We start from the raw sequence: 18683 nt of genomic DNA, 5'->3' as shown, positions 1-18683 counted from the left end.
CCCCCCTATACGGATTTTCACTCAAATAGATCAAAATTTCAAATTTTTGGGCATATTGGTCCACCATCTTAAATTTTGAAATCCAACACAAATTTTTTTCACTTTTTAACAAGTTTCGACGTTTTGCCCTAATTTAGATGGTTTTTGAAAGTCTATCCTTAGCGGTTTTCTCTTGGGCCTTAATGGGTTAATACTTTGATGCAGTTCTTTCGCACTTCTTCATATCAGACGTTCTTCTTTGACTGCGCAGAGGTTGTGTGTCCCGAGTATCATTAGATAATCCTTCATCCGTGGACGCCCCAGAAAGTGCATCATGTAAAAAGGACGGTTGCTTTAAATGGCGATTCTGCGACGACACTTGCGACGTTGTTCATCGTTAGAAATTAACCTCGCTCGGCTTGTGAAGGAATGGAGGGTGCGAATATGGGTAAACGAAGTCGCCTCGTTTCTCACTCGATATTGAGTGAATTTTATCTCGACGGAAATTAGATCCTTGGGACTTATCGTGGTTGAGATTTAGTGTCATCCATATATTTGATACGGAAATTGAAAATTTGCGATAAATGACTCGCCCCCTTTCCTACGTCTTTCCTTCAAAGAGAGGACGACGATTCTTGGTTTCTCGCAGATTCTACGGAGTTATACGAAGTTACATAGTTATGCGGAGAGAATTTTCTATTAAAAATTACTATAGAATTCTGCAATCAAGGGACATATATCTATTTTTTATCTTAATTTATTATCTCTCTTTCCGTTTCGTGTATGTTATTTATATATTGGAGAAATTATAAAACCTACTATTAAAAAATTTAAAGGGAAGTTCTCAAGGGGGTTTAGATTTTATTTATCGTATGTACATGTACGCAAATTTAAAATGAATACTTTGAGCACACAAAAGCTTTTTCGAATCGGAGTCAGAACGACGTAAAAGCGAATGCAGTTTTACAGACATCCCGACATCCCCATAACATGTTCCTATACATATTCATGTAGCAAAATAAACGCTGTTGACAGTCAATTCTTGCATTATTAGGAAACATAATAAAATCAAATAAATTGAGAAGAATTTATATGATAAAGCCTCTCTAATATCCTTTGTGTGGAAAGATACATGGTAATTTTTGAACACGCTGTACAATAAGGGATTAAAGTTGATAATCAGTCTTCTCGTTGTCGTTCCATTTCTTCTTCTCATCCTGACATTATTATTATTTATCGTGTTGTCTGTGTAATTTGCTTTTTCTGCGAAAGCGCGTACGACATTTCCCCTCTTTCTTCACTTTTCGACAATAGATTCGCGTGTGCGAATGAAAAGTAATCGGATTAGTAAGTAATTACGAGAGGTTGAGGCAGAGGGAGATGGAGAAAGAGAGAGAGATTAGTGCATCCCTCAACGCTGGTCTTACTTACAATTATATATAGCCTCCTCAATCATAAGCATCTTCCACAATATACGCCATAATGTTATGAATATTATTTACAAAACCAATTGTAATCTTCCATTTGAATAATCTTGAGTAAGAACACTTTTCGATTGAATTGATTGAATTTGCCAGGGTTGGGTATATTAACGTTTTTTTTTTTAACGAAGTTAAGTTAATGGCTTTGAAAATTTAACTTACGATAAAGTTAACCCATAATGAAATTAATTGAATTAAAAGTTAAGTTACTAAAAAAACGTAATTAAAAAGTTAAAAGTTAAATTTATTTCATTTTATGACTTCAGTGTTTCAGTTTTACAAATAACGGAAAAAACAAATATACATCTTATTTGGAAACATGTTTTATTTACAGATACTTATTAAATTTAAGTAATAAAGTTTTTTCGAAATTTTTATCGGACATTTTTCCTCGAAGATTATCGAAAGTAAACCCTCCTGCACTGAACAGTCTTTCAACGTCTCGCGACATCTTTATAGCATGGTTAACTTCAAGATAATTGAATTAAAAGTTAATAATCACCAATAAAATATAACTAAGTACTAAGTTACTAAGTTACTAAGTATTAAGTTACTATATACTAAGTATTAAATATGTATTAAGTTAAGTTAAAAGTTAAGAGTGTAAAAATGTAACTAAGTTAAAGCTATTTAACTTTTTAACTTAACTTTTAACTACCCAACCCTGGAATTTGCTTGTAAATTAAGTAGGCTTTATTTAAACTTAATCTACAAATTCAGTTGTTAATTGAACAATTTTTGGTTCTCTTCGCTCATATCGACCATTAATTGAATGGTCTTTAACTGATTTCGTTGAAATCAATCATCAATAAATCATTTTTCGATTTATTTGCTCGAATCAATAATTAATTAGTTCAATTGATATATATTTGTTTAAATCAGTTATAAAATTGAGGAAACTTTAACTGATATTTTTAATACACAGATTCTATTGCAATCAACTTTCTTTCCATAACGATAAAACTAAATAACGGTAAAACTAAATAACTGAGTACCCAGGTATGCCTAGATATTCAAATACCCAGACAATTTGAGAAATGCTTGGGTAATGCCCAAAAGATTTGAATAACTGAATAGTAACCAAGAGATAAGTACTAATATCGTACAATTAAGTACTCAGAATTGACATCATTACTTCGTATGATTAATTGAAACCACTGTCGAAATCGAAATCGACACGAAAATCTTTGAAGTATCAGGATCAGCTTTAATCTTTCAGTCGTTAAATTTAGGATCAAAGACAGACTGAGGAATACATAATAAAAATTTGCCTTTTCTCTTGAATAGCATACATATTCTTTCTTTCAAAAGCACAAAAACACATTTTCTCTTTTATATACACTCTCATATTATCCATTTTAGATATTACTTCCGCGACAGTTTACACGTTTGCCTCCATTATCTGCGGGAAAAGTACACGCGACGAAAGTGTACCTGTCAATTCGAGGAAGGTATGAATATCTGCTGTCAATCGCTTCTTTTCGCATTAGCGAACTATGACGCTTGCCAAGATGCGAAAGGGTTACTCGCTGGAGAGAGCGAGAGAGGACGAAAGAGCTCAGTGAAGGCTAGCCGTTTATTGATCGAACACACCCGGCGTGTGTGTTGCGAGCAGCAGATAACGGAAGGTCTCTCGCTCTGATCTGCTGGTCAAAACTGCCGATGTGGTACTTTTTTAGGTGCAGTTCCTTTCCCGTGGTTCTCTTATTGCGTCGGAGAGGGAGAGAAAGACAGAAAGAAAGAGGGAGAGAGAGGGAAAGAGAGGGAGAGGGAGAGAGAAAGATGAGACGTTGGAGTATGATTGACGCGGCCGTGTCATGCATGTATGGGGTTGGTGTCAGCTGAGAGTTTAAGGGGAAATGAGGAACAGTTGAGACAATTTTGACATTTTATTTTTTGTAGCCTAGTTTTTTCAAAATTTCACGACAACAACAATTGAGATTTATTTCTTAAAGTATTCTGTAATTTATATATATTTTAAATGATGTAACTGTTGTCATGAGTAAGGAATTAATGAAAACGTTAAGTTAAATTTTGTTCCAATTCTCCCTCTTACCAGGAAGAGATGGGACAGATAGTAGGGAGACTTCGGACGTGATAACAAAAATAATTATAACTTAATAATTAAAGCTTATTTATTATTTTTAACATAAACTTCCAAATTTATGATGATTACACTTTTTTTATCATGAATTATATTTAACTTAAATTAACTTAAATCGAGTTGAAATTAAAAGTCCTTTATTAAAAGACTTAACAGTTAAAACTTAACATTTTGTAATCATAATATTAAAATTGGCATAATAGGTTACAAAATTGTGATAAAGATATTTCGATGTTAGAAATGTCTAACTCTCTTTGAATGGAAAGTCCTAATTCTTCCTTGTCGTTCTTTTTACATTAAAACGATTGCAAACATATTTAGGTTAAAGATTGAGGTTTCATTATGCTTGCATTGCAAAGCTTAAGAACTATTTATTAGAATGTATTGAATGAAATTCTTATAAAATGCAACTATCAAAAGAGATATCACAAATATTAAACAAGGAAAATAATTACTTTTGAAAGTTAAAAATGATTTTACTTACTTTAAAATTGATTTTAATATCACATACGAAATGTCATGTCATATGCTTTGTGTATGCTAAATTTCAAGAAAAATGGCGTGTTACACTTGCGAGTGTTACTTGTAAATAGAGGGTGAGTGACGCACTCGTGCGGATATTATGTGAACACAAATATATCCGACCACTTTAACGGTCACATTTGTCACAGAACAATTGTCGCCCATCGTCGTCGTATTTCGAAAGTTTGCCTGGGCCATATCTAAAAATTCTATAGTAAAGAAATGAATATATATCTTTATGTAGAGTGAAGGACAAAATTATAATACAACTATAATGGACGAGGGACGACATTCTATGAATAAAAATAAATTAACTGTTTAAGGAAAATTTGTTTTGCTCGAATTTTTTTAAAAAATTAAACTTAAAAATCGCGTTAATTGCGCTTATAGTTCCTGCATAAAAAATTTCCACAGATTTCCCTGGATATAGCATAAATTTTGATTAAAAATTTTTGCAAAGATTTTTTGAAAGCACTTTTTTTCAAAACTGATTATGTGACTACGATATTAGTTGGGAATTACATTATTATCTTTGTGAATTTGACACCTAACTTTCGAAAAATTAATTTTTGGACATAAAAAACGCGATAGGTTTTTGTTTGTATTTGTTTGTAATAACAATAATTTTGTTTATAGTTTTAACAATTAAAAATTACAAAATTTTGAAAAGAATTCTATATACAAAGGCTCTGGAAGTATACGCTTAAATTAAATATATATATATATATGGCAACAAAGCTCTGATGTTAGAGTTATTATTTTGCTTGGGAGGATAACAATGTTTGACAGTGTTAACGCGCATGACTTTTGTTATCCGGTTTTCCATTCTTGATAACGTACGTAATCAAATCTTCCACTTCAAATCGGCGTTTCACCCGGGAAGTGGGGAGGTTCAGGTTCAAATCCTGGTATGACAGTATTTTTACAACTTTAATTGAATAAAAAAATATGTAATTATGGGGTAATAAGGGCGGGTTATTAATATTAATATTAAAAACCTAAATTGTTGTCGTGTTTACATAAAGCTTTAAAAGATTTTACAAGAAGATTCATTAAAGGAAATAAACGCAACAAGTAATCATTTGTTACTTTTATTACTTTATTAATTAAAAATTTCTAGAAATGTCCAATTACCGTAAGTGAGAAAGCTATGCGTATTGAAAGACAAATGTATGAATATATGCTAATATATTCTAATCTTTCACGCTTTCAAACGCGTTAATAATTTTTTGTCTAAGGTCTGAATATTTTGCATCTTTTGTATAATCAATGAAAACATAGAAAATGATTTCAGAAACAATAAGCCACGGCTTGGTGCAATACAACTTATAAATTCCATTTTTTTGAAAATATAACTTTGGATAATAAAAATTTATCCTGCACTTTCGACCCACTTTTACATAAAAAATGTTTTATACGGATGCAGTATAATTATTTTTCCACACTGTATCCACACACAGTATAATATTATATATAATATTATATATTAATGTTATCTACAAATATTTTTTTAATGCAATAACTATTCTCCCTCCCGCCGACAAAATAAAATTACGCACTTAAAATGTTAAAACAAAAAGCTCTTACCGTATGATTTCACAAACGTTTTAACACATTTTTTTCGCGACATCAGGTTTGTATAAGTATGCTGCTGTTATCTGGATCAGTAGTTTAATTAACGCTTAAGCGTAATATATCTTTAATGCGGAACGCTAAAATTATAAAACGTTATTACGTACACTAGAACGTATGCGAAAACGATGGATCCGCGTGCGCGCACACGGATTATCGTGATTAAATTTTAAATTAAATTTCTGCCCGATAATTCGTTTTATTCATATTATTATGCGACGAAACAGAAATTCGATGCGCGCTGTTCGAATATAATTCGTCAAATTTTCAGATTTTCCACAGTAAATAGGTGTTTGTGTAAATATAAAGGAGACTCTGGGTCAGATCATGGACGTCAATCATGCGTTTTGTTTTTATTTATTGTATTTATTATGAGGAAAACAGTAATAAAGGAAAATGTGAAATATTTCCTTTAAATATTTTCCTCTGAGAGAGGGAGAAAGAAGAAGAAAGGGGGAAGAGAGAGAATTTTATTACATTTGGAAAGATTACATTATTCCAAAAAGAGAAATCTAATTTAAGAGTAGTTGTGTAAATTTTCGATTATCTCGAAATTTCATGTTCTCCATCGTAAGGGAATAAACTTAAACGAAATATTATTAGATAGAACAAAAGGCTCTAAATATGCTAAATAATATACTACTCCCTTTGTGTATAAGAAATAAAAACTAATTTTCAAATATAAAGTAATCGAAACTTGAGCGGACAGACAAGATAAAGTGAACTTAGTAAACTTCACGCAAAAGAGTTTTGTGATAAATAAAATTTGTCTTGTTATCTCGGGATATATTGACAACGATCAAACACATTTGTGTTTTTTATTTATTGCAGAATAATATTTACGTTTTCCTGGTTGAAAAATATACGTAGATTTTCAGATTAGAATTGTAAAAACGATTCTGAATGAGAAATCGAAACAGACCCTATTTGTTGACCCTCCAAATGTTTTTCAAAAAAACTTGTTTCTGTACTCCATTTTTTTACATTGAAATTAAGCAAAATATATGAAACATTTTAAATATAAATAAATAAATATATATATATATATATATATATATATATATATATATGCTTTATAATATAGATATTTAAAAGTGTAAATACATTAAGTATTTCAAAGTATTTTAGTTTTTATTTTCTTTTTTATCTATTATTTTATGAGGTACAAAGAACTTCCTGCGTGCCATGGACTTTAGTGAGGACCGTCCTCTATTTTATTATTATTATTTTATAGAATAGTTAATATATATAAACATGGATTTTTATATTTGACTCTATAAAAAATGTACCAAATTTTTCTATTAAAATAGCAATACAAATTCCCACAGTATTTTTATTTCAATTTTGTACAGGAGGACCTATAATTGAGATAAGAATGGGATTCCTGTAAGGAAGTAATATAAATAAAAAAAATAACGCTCGCAAGATGTACTATCACACACTATAAAATAAAGGCAAATAAGAGCTAACGTCATTAGTAGAGTGAGGACAATAACATTTATAAGAAAAAAAATATATGAAACTACAAACATTTCAATCCTAACATTTGAATCCTCGCAAAAAATACTTTTGGGACAAAGAGCATTCTGATCGAAACGTATGCAATACATGGGAAATCTTAAGAAAATTTTTTGTACGAATACTTGTATGAAAACTTCTAATATCCAAATTTTAAAGAGCATAGCACCTTCCCGATCTCTTCTAACTAATGAAAATGGCTAACTACCAAGAAAACCCACGCAAATGTCCGCCTCCAATTTTCATCAACTTGTAATATGTTGTACTTTAGATCAAAATAACAGATACATTATTTATTATATGTGCCCTTTCGCAAGTTTAGGGGATGAAATACCCCTTTGAAAAAAATCGGTTTTTTCCATTCGAAGGGAATATAATGAAAACTATAAGCGATAGAAAAAAATATTTTGAATAAAAGTTGAATAGTTTGAAGAGTACTTTACAGAAATTATTTGAAAAAAAAATTGTTTGTTAATATTTCCCCCACCGCTATTATAATTATTAAAATAATTTCTGTAAAATACTCTTTAAACCATTCAATTTTTATTCAAAATATTTTTTTCTATCTCTTATAGTTTTCATTATATTCCCTTCGAATGAAAAAAACCGATTTTCTTCAAAGGAATATTTCACCTCCTAAACTAGCGAAAGGACATATATAATAAAAAACGTATCTTGATCTGAAGTACAATATATTATTTTGATCTGAAGTACAATATATTACAAGTTGATGAAAATCGGAGGCGAACATTTGTGTAGGTTTCCTTGTAAAATCGAATGAGCTGGTCTGTTTCGTGAAATACCGAGGAGATTACTGGTCGGAGCGTGTCGATTTGTCGCTTTCATTGGGCTGATTAGATTGCTCGATTTCCGACAACCGCGAATATATTCAAAAGGGCGAACCATCGATCGTAGCAGCACTCCCGCAGAATGTTCCGTTCCTGTGATAAGCGACAATCGATTCACATTTATCTCGTCAATCTTTCGCGCCCGTTCGGACCATTTATTGCCTTCCCGTGTTGTAAAAAAAAAAGAAACCGCATAAGAGAGGTGTACAAAGATAGACGAGTTCAAGTTTAGATGTCACAGCATCGCGGAACACCTATTTTCGGAACTTTCTCACTATTTTATTTTCGAGCTCTTCGACGTTGTCCGACGAGCGATTCTAACGAGGATACGACCGCATTAGGTCATTCGATGGGCCTATAATTAATTGGGCGCAACAAGTAGCGGCAAGAAAAGAATTTCGAGCGAGTAGGCTAGTCTTTATTGTTGCGCTCAACGGCATTATTTACTTTTAACCTTTCGAGGAAGAGGACGTCAGCCTTTCTCGTGTGTAACGCGATGTCAGTAAACCGTTGGCTGGCGCATGAACATTAATTTTCTTTCTCATTTTTTATCCTGTAAGGCACAATCGATTCTCTCGTGTTTGTTGTTTGCATACGACGGTGATGAAGATCGCAACGGTCACAGTCTCGTAACGCCGTGCAGTAAATTAAGAATAGTATGTGTGAAATTAAAAATTCATGAGAAATCTTGACGATGGATTGTAGTTTTTTTATTCCTTTGCGTTGTGCGCCTCGTACGTGTGACAGAACGTTTCAAGATTATATGATCATATTAGATCATATTATTATTAGATCATATTATTATTTTCTAAAAATTGATTTTTTCATTTTCATTTTTTGACTGATGGTTTTTTCCTTACTAAATTATACTATTTTTGTGTAATTACACTGTTTGACAAAAATCGAACTTTTTTCGATACGAGTGCGAATAATAGTTTCCGATTTTGCCTGCTGAACACGAATCCGTCGTCCAAATTTGGCTATCACATCACAATTTAAAAAAAAATGGCGTTTTCGAAAAAAGAGGTAAAAAATGACGATTTCGTGGCGTTGTAGCGCAAATAGTAAACTTTTTTTCTACATTTTGTTAATACCATGCAAAAGTATCAACTTTTAGCTTGAAAATACATCTGGTCTCGTTTTCCAACGATTTTTTGTTTTCAACATATGACCAATCAGAAACAGTGGTCGGTATCAATATCACTGAGCAGAACAATTTTTTTTACAAGAAAGCAAATAGTCATTTTCGATATATTTTTGCCTACTGAACACGAATCCGCATATATTTAGCTATCACGTCACAATTTTGAGAAAAATGCCGTCAAAGAGGTTAAAAAGCTGAGTGCGGGAATCTTCTTATCTTGTATCTTACTCCATTTTTTCTCAAAATTGTGACGTGATAGTCAAATTTGGACAACGAATTCGTGTTCAGCAGGCAAAAATACATCAGAAATGACTATTTGCACTCGTGTCATAAAAATTTGTCGAACAATCGTTTGTTAAATATGAATGTGTATATATATACAGAGTGGTTCCGACTTTTTCGGCCAGACTTCGAGATTTTATAAGAAATTTAATTCTGAACAAAAAGTTTCCTATAAACATGGATCGAAAAATGCTTCCTTAAAAAGTTATTGTCAACCAAAATCCTCTGAAATCAAGATTATTTTATAAATTTTTACAAATATCAGGGAAAGTATGTGTTTTTCAACAAAAAGTAACAAAAGTTGTACAGGAAAAAGTATCTTTCAATCTTCTATAGATCAAAATGATTGCAGTATATATATGTTCCATAGATTTTTAGATAACAGTTTGAAATGTATTACAAAAAGGTGTTTTCTTTCGGCTATCGATAGAGCTTTTTTAAATACTCTTCATATTTTATGTTGTTATGGCCTTGGCAAATTTTTAATGCTTATATTGCTTGTTGGTTATTTCACTAAAAAATTGTTCTACATTGTTCAAACCAATTGTTATAGAAAGGAAAAATAGAAGATAAAAACAGATAACTCTTACTATATTAATGATTATTTTTACTATGTTTTATTATAATTTTCGTAATGTAGTGGCAATCTATTTCCTATCAACAAAAAGGAACAAAAGTTGTACAGGAAAAAGTATCTTTTAGATAGATCAAAATGATTGCAGTATATATATGTTCCATAGATTTTTAGATAACTAGTATGTAATGTATTAAAAAAAAGTGTTTTCTTTCTTTTTCAACGGTAGAAAGAGTCACAGAAAAAAACATTTCTTTGTTAACATAACTAATATGCTGAACATCCTTTCTAACATCTTCATTTCTAACTTCTGCGTTGCTAACAAATCGAAAATTTATGATTTGTTATGTTTGAATTAACTGCGCAGTAGCAGCTGTGTCCATTACAGAAGTGTTGCTACAGCAGCAAATTGAAAGCAACAAATCATTTGTTTCCGTAACGGAGTTGTTTACTGTATTACCGACTATTTGTTGCGGGTATTGGTATTTTGTTAAATTAGCGAAACTATTTTTCTCAGTGCGTGAGCGTACAATTTGTCCATTTATTAATTATCCGTATCGGGACGCGCCATGAGAACTGGCTGTTTAATCGATAGTTGCTTGACGATAATGGCCAATGTGTAAATTATTGACGAGCTGAGCTACGTCGATTGACTTATGAGGAAACTATGAACTGCCAATGAATGAGATTATGTCTTCATACACATGTCTAAGAGACATCTTAAAGATATCTTAAAGATATCTTATAGACGTCTCATTTGAAACATCTTAATCCATCAACGCCAAAATGTGCTGAAATTTTACATTAATTTGAGCCATTTATTTTACTACGGAAATGAGGTCTGTTGTTTATAAAGAGTACCATTCCCACCAATTTCGATGTCGTTCTATCGAATAGCGTTGAGAAAATTAAAAAAAAATCGCAATTTCTGCAAAATTTTTGCAAAATAAATTAAATAAACGCATATTTTTAGGGTTAATTTTTTTCCTCCGCTATTTTCTCCATAAAAACGTGTTAGTATCGCTCAGGAAAGTGTCTAAAACTTGTTCCCGATACTTTAACTTAAAAAAATATGCAATGGGTATTTTTTCAACAAATATTGCGACATTAAAATGGCGGTCGATGTGAGGCGTTTATGAAAGCGATCTAAAAACAAATTAATGTTTGATGGCTTTGTTTAAATAAAAACAATCTGATATTTCTTGGCTCACTGTATTATTTCGTTCCATACGTTTGTTTTTCCATTTCAATCTCACAATGGTCATCATCCTTGTTCTGACCATGCTCTTTGTTGCTTAACCTCGATGATCGAGAGAAACTATTCTGATAGCCAGATGTGATCGAGCATTTTGAGTAAACTAATGCGCAACAGGTATTGTTAAATATTTGTTAACATGTAATAAACGCGTTACTGAATGCTTATACTTAGATGACGAAATTTCAAGAGCAAATTGGTCAACGACTGTAACAACGTTGTCAGCATCATGACAAAAACTTTTTAACGGATTACAAATCTGCGTCAACGTATTGCCATTAATTTGCCGTTATTTGAATTAGAATTCACGTGAGTTCAATGCGACACATATAGTGCTGTCTCACCTTGTTCCTAGTTTGTTTAAATTAGTTTCTGTTTGTTGTCGATAACAGCAAACTCACAGACAGCTAGCTATCTGGATAGTGATACCAATGAAATTTGATGACACCTTTGTAACATTTTGTAACATCTTGCTAACAATATATTCTTATACTCAAAAAGTATTGCGATGGCATATTTGCTGGCAAATGTTGGAATAACGCAACAAAATTCGAGATGTGACGAACATTGTCGACAGGGTTGGGTAGTAACTAGTTAAAAAGTTAAAAAGTTAAATAGCTTTAACTTAACTTAGTTACATTTTTATACTCTTAACTTTTAACTTAATTTAGTTACATTTTATCGGTGACTATTAACTTTTAATTCAATTATCTTAAAGTTAACCATGCCATAAAGGTGTCGCGAGACATTGAAAGGCTGTTCAGTGCAGGAGGGCTCATTTTCGACAACCTTCGAGAAAAAATGTCCGATAAAAATTTCGAAAAAAACTTTATTACTTAAATTTAATAAGTATCTGTAAATAAAACATGTTTCTAAACCAAATAAGGTGTATATTTGTTTCTTCCGTTATTTGTCAAACTGAAACCCTGAAGTCATGAAATAAAACAAATTTAACTTTTAACTTTTTAATTACTTTTTTTAATTAATTTAACTTTTAATTCAATTAATTTCATTATGGATTAACTTTATCTTAACTAAGTTAAATTTTCAAAGCCGTTAACTTTAACTTAACTTCGTTAAAAAAAAAATTAACCTACCCAACCCATCGATCGTTATTATTGTTCCGGTCGTTGTTGCCATCGTTGTCGCTCCTGTCGTCGTGTATGTATAAGATTGTGACGCGTATGGGAACGTTATCTCAATTATTGTAACCGTCTTTGTAGCTGTGGTTGTTGTTGCCGTCATAATCAACGTGGTCATTGTCGTCGTTGTTCCAGTCGCTATTGCCGTCGTCGTTGTCGCTGTTGCCGTCGCTATCATGATCGTTGTTGCAATGTTATCGATGTCACTGTATTCGTCATCATCATCGCCCTCGTCGTCGTGGTCGCCATTGTTGTCATCGTCACCGCCGTCATACACATTCCGAAATAAGAGTCTTAACATTTACCAGTTCTAGTTACAAAGGAATTGATCGATTATGCGTAATATATGTACTTATTCGTGTATCATGACTATTGATTATTCCGACAGAATTACTTCCTCGAAATAATTAACAGTTATGATGCGTGAATATGTAGACATATTGCATGTAACGATTAAACGTAGTGCAGCCCAATAATGTAGCGCGCGAATGTCGGCGCATGGCAAATTTTTCATTTATAATTATGTAAAATTATATAAAATTATATATAATTTTATATTATTATATATAATTATGTATGAAATTTGTCCATACATGTTAATACATGTTACTCATATATAATCATGTATAATTATAAATATATATATATATATATATATATATATATATATATATATATATAAAATTATATATATATTTATATATATATATATATATATATATATATATATATATATATATATATATAAAATTTCATATATAATTTTACATAATTATGTATATAATTATATGTAATTATACATATAATTATACAGAATTATGTACGACTATATATAATTTTATATGATTATATATAATTATACATAATTATATATAGACAAATTTTATATATAATTATGTATGAAAAATTTTTTATCGGGAATGTTCTTTGTAACTGCACCGCTGAACAATAAATTGAACAATAAATTGAAGTGAGACAAGTATATGTTTTTTCACTCTAACTTTTTGCATTAGTTCAGCAGTGCAGTAATAAAGAACAGATCATTAAATTATATCGTGTATTATTAGTATTATTAAATTATATCGTATATTATTAGTATAATATGATATCGTATATTATTATGATCATGTCAATAATATTAATATGATCATAATCTTAAACAAAGTGCCAAGCACAAATTTACAACGGGCTATAGACACTTGTGCCATTAAAAGAAACGCCTTATCTTGAAAAACAAAAATATAAAGTGACTAAAAATAAATTTTCGGTTTGATAGGATTTCTTTGTATTGCTCCCGCAGCCATGATTCTTTTTTACAAGCTTCTGAAACTCCGTCAAAGCGACTTTTTTCGTGATGTTTTTTTTTGTATGTGTCAACGTTCGTCTGTGCTCGCTGCACTTTGAAAAGAAGCTGTCACACAGTGCCTCGTGTCACAATTATCCCGCCTTCCTCTACCTTGTATATACTGACCGCGAGTTTGCTTCGCTCAGAAAAACTTCAAAGAACATTGCTGTACATTTATATCTGAATTTAGAAGTTGAAAAATATCGCAGAAATTTGCAGAAAGATTTTGATATATGCGTGATTAGATTTTCCGCTAAATATGGTAAAACAAAGCACACACATTTAGATGAGATTCATATATACAAGAAAAATAAAGGAATAGCGTTATATTAGTAACGGTTACCTCTACGTTATCGATATTTTTGGAGATTATCATCGACTGCACCATCACCTTAATAATTATACGTTGAAATATTCAAGTAAAAAATTGAAGAAAAATTTAACATTGAGTTTCAAAAACTTCTCAGATAGCACAGAAAATTCAAAAAGAATTCGAAAAGAATTTAGTCGTATGTAAATATATTTCGTATGTCAACGTATATTTTATTTTATATTCACTAATTCTGAGTTCATTTTTAGATTTAAAAAGAATTCTTCAGAGTTCAGTTTAGTGAAAAGAATTCTTTTCGCAAATTTTGCAAATTTTTATTGGGTTTCAAAAACTTCTCAGATAGCACGGAGAATTCAAAAAGAATTTAGTCGTATGTAAATATATTTCGTATGTCAACGTATATTTTGTTTCATATTCGTATATTTCGTTTCATATTTACCAATTCTGAATTCATTTTTAGATTCAAAAAGAATTTCTCAGAGTTCAGTGAAAAGAATTCTTTTTGCATCTAAAAATGAACTCAAAATTGGTGACATACGACTGAATTCTTTTTGAACTCTCTGGGTGCTATCTGGATTGACGTGTCCAAGTGTTAAATAATAGCAACTCGGAACGCATGACCAAAGTGCCGTAATTTTGTCCTCAAGAGGAGGCCACTTGAAAACTTCACCGACGAAATACTGACTTTTTTCTGCAAAGTTTACGTCGTATTGGTTACACAAAATTATAAGTGCTTTTACACATTGAAAATACATGAATTAAAATATTATGTGACAAAAACAATAAAAAATTTTAAAATTGATATCTCAAGCTATCCGGTAGCGCAAATATTTATTTGATACAAAAGTTGAGCAGTTTGTGCGTAGCACACGTATATATTTGCTTCGCTAACGAAAATTTTAAGGAACATTTTTGTATCTTTACAAATCGATTTAGAGATAAATTCAAAAATATACGAAAAATTTGTAAAAAGATTTCTATACATGTATGATTAAAAGAGAGGAATAGAGAGAATTAAAATCTATATCGAATCAACGTCCGAAAAGTTATATTGTTTTATTTGTGACTTTCGAAATATCCGTCTTGTCTAATAAGAAAATACTATTATTGACCAACAAATTCTTTTATTGGACAAAACGGATGCGTCACAAAAAAACCGGGAAATCTTTCTGATTGCACAAAATTGTACAAGAAATACGAGAAGCATTGTATAATCAATTAGTGACAATCGTCTCTACGTTATTGACATTTTTCGAGTTTGCCTTCCACTTTTCCTTAAGGAAAATTAATACACTTTTTTATCTTAATAACTTATCTTAAGGGGAATGGAGGGTCAGATTGCCTGAAAATCGTGCTTATTCTTTCACATTTTTTTATGACAAATTGAATGAATAGGCAAAAGTGTTATTTTGACGTGCATTTATACAACATATAAAGAGAAGGAAAATATAATTTTGATGATCAAATACTCAATATAAGTGTATGGTACATGCAGTTAAAATATATTTGGTTTTTATTTTCAAGATCGTCATTTTGCAGTAATATCTTGACTCGATGTTTCAATTAAGCTGAATTTTAGGTAGAAAATTTCCGTAAGCGCGCGCTTGTCGTTATCGGTTAAACCACTGACAAACTCGCGAAAATATTTAATTTTAAAATATTAATTCTTTTACCATAAAGAAACTGAAAATTTAATAATATTCCATTAAAATATTTTCACTTTTGTTAACTTTTACTCAATTTCTATTATAGTGGTTCACACAATAAAATTCAGCTTAATTGAACCACCGAGAGTCAAGATATTACTGCAAAATGACGAAAAGAAAAACAAAATATATTTTAACTGCATGTACCATACACTTATATTGAGTATTTGATTGTCAAAATTATATTTTTCTTCTCTTTATACGTATAAATACACGTCAAAATAACACTTTCACATATTCATTTAGTTTGTCATAAAAAATTGTGGAAAAACAAGCACGATTTTCAAGCAATTTGACCCTCCAGTCAAATACAGTTCCTTTAATATATCAAGTTATAACCTTTTATAACGTACAATGTGCACAAACCGACATAATTAGACGTCAATATTGACTAAGCATGTGATTGTTAAAGTTTTTCGACCACATATATTGTATGTTGTCGATGAAACAAATCATCTTCACGTTGAGCTAGGAACTTCTTCCGCACGTGGCGCACTCACCAGACATAGCTTCTTCCGATCACCTATTTCAGGCGATGCGGCATCACTTGATTGATACTCACTTCAGAACAGAAGAAATCCGAAAAAGCATCGATAACTTTATCGCTTCGAAGCATCTGGGAATTCGCAAGCTGCCCGAAAGATGACGGAAAGTCATCGATAATAACGAGGAACATTTCGATGATTGAGCTCTTTTTGTTTATTTTCAAATAAAAATTAAGTTTTGTCAGAAAAGCTAAGAATTAACTTTCTGCTATTATTAACAGTTGAGATATCCCAGATAACACAAAGAATTCAAAAAGAATTTAGTCTCATTAATTCTGAGCTTTTTAGATGCAAACAGAATTCTTTTCACAGAATTGAACTCTGAAGAATTTCAGATTTGGTTTTCGGGTTTGAGCCGCGTGGATTCTTCTTTGTCTAATTCCGACGTTAAAGGATTCTTTTTGCATCTGAAAATGAACTCAAAATTGGTAATCTACGACTAAATTATTTTTTAAATTCTCTGTGCTATTTGAGACGTCATACAAGTTTATTCACTCACTATAAAGAATTAACAAAACATTTCGGTATACTCAAAAATTTATTGAAACCCTCCAAAGCTCCTAAAGCAATTTTTGCTATTTTCTAATTATAAAGTGTTATTTAGATTTTAATAAAACTTAGAATATATATGAACTTATGTTCTAAAAAGGAATATTTTGTAATTTTATTTCCACTGTTCTTCTTGTGATAAATATATAAATAAAATGCATGGCTAACATAAGCTTTAGGCTAATAAAATCAGAGAAAACAATATTTGTATACTATATCTTTATACTCGCTGTATACTTCGTTGAGTAAAACAGTCACGATTTATAGGTTGTTTGAAAATTCCAGGCACGGCCGTGGTATGCAAGTAGAACAGGTCAAACTGAACAAAGAAGTTATGTACCATTTTGAAATAACAGAATTAACTCTTTATTTTATACATTTCAATAGCTTAACATTAAATTACTTAATAGCTTAACGTTAAATTAATTAATAGCTTAATGTTAAATGACTTTTATACAGTTAGGAAATTATAAATCATAAAAAACTTTTATGAAAATAAATTGCACAAAGAAAAAATGCAAATATTAATCTGCAAATATATTTTATTTACACTATAGATATGTAATTATCTTCGTTGAAATGAGAAGCATGTTATAGAAAATATTGTAAAAATCACAAAATTAAAAACAGTATGTATTGTTCATCGAATCACTGCAAATTCAAGTTTACGACATATCTGTCGTGCCAAGGAAAAAAGTAGTTAAGTCACATTTTTAAGAAAAATAAGTTTTTTATACTAATAGATTCGTGACAAAGAACTACGTCTAACTATATTTACAAAAACTAAAAATTATTATTATTTATTAAAATAAAAACGGGTTAACTTTAGGTAAAATTTGAAATATGACAAAATAGTCAGAAAAGAAGTCGTAATTGACAAAAAAATTATACGATACGTCCAATATGTCACAAAAATACACGTGAAAAAGACCACAACATCCATTAATGCTTTCTTCTCTGGCAAAAGCATTGGTAAAGCATAATCCTTATTACAAAAGAAAAGTCTTTCGTAGTTACGGTTTTCTTATGTTGTAAACTATCAAGTCACTTTGCGACTTTTTTTCTCTTGTATTTTCAAAAAGCAAGAACCTTAAGTGCGTTTTTGAGTGGTACATATTTAAAAAGTTAATTTTTTATTGCAGAATAAAAAAGCGTACCCGATTTACCCAATACATGCTTTTATATTCATTTACTTTTTCACTACGCTTATTCTCTAAGCAAACAGTTTTCGTCAATTTTCTCAGTTTGAAGGCAAATGTAGTTAACCACTTTTATTATCTGTCCACGATCTCTCGTCGTTCATTCGTGAAAGAAAAACACTCAGTTATCGATTTTTCCTTAACAAATACTCACGTGGTTCGAAAGAGTGAGCATGATGGTGATACTTCTGAACTGCATCACGCTCGGGATGTACCAGCCGTGCGTGGACGATCAGTGTGTAACCAATCGATGTAAGATACTGCAGGTACGTATGTGCACGTGTACACGAAAAAAAGAGATGTGGTGCACCTAACAAAAAATATTTAGTTGTAAGCAAATAGCTGCATCATTCTACGTATCTTTGTATGATAGTTATGTGTATGGTTGATTTGACTTACTTACTTTGGTGTGTCAACTACATCAATGAAGTTGCGCGTGATCTGGTAGTGGCAACCAGAAATTAGTAAGGGGATCTTTTTGCATAGACAAGCTAAATATCGATATAGTTGCATTTATCAATGTTATA

At 30.9% G+C, this 18683-nt stretch overlaps 1 protein-coding gene across 8 annotated transcripts in view; it reads left to right on the top strand.

Annotated features, from left to right (window-relative positions):
- The window catches only part of LOC116844557 (voltage-dependent T-type calcium channel subunit alpha-1G-like), a 173387-nt gene that overhangs the window by 32529 nt on the left and 122175 nt on the right, over positions 1-18683 (top strand). For all 8 annotated transcript variants that reach the window (XM_032816235.1, XM_032816238.1, XM_032816225.1 and 5 more), the window contains exon 2: positions 18311-18422. In XM_032816235.1, coding sequence (XP_032672126.1) covers positions 18311-18422 — 112 coding nt within the window. The remainder of the gene's footprint in view (positions 1-18310; positions 18423-18683) is intronic.

Source organism: Odontomachus brunneus, unplaced genomic scaffold, assembly GCF_010583005.1.
Source record: "Odontomachus brunneus isolate Ranch 3 - 2012 unplaced genomic scaffold, Obru_v1 Obru_scaffold_042, whole genome shotgun sequence".
Classification (NCBI taxonomy): domain Eukaryota; kingdom Metazoa; phylum Arthropoda; class Insecta; order Hymenoptera; family Formicidae; genus Odontomachus; species Odontomachus brunneus.
This window is presented reverse-complemented; position numbering and strand designations above follow the sequence as displayed.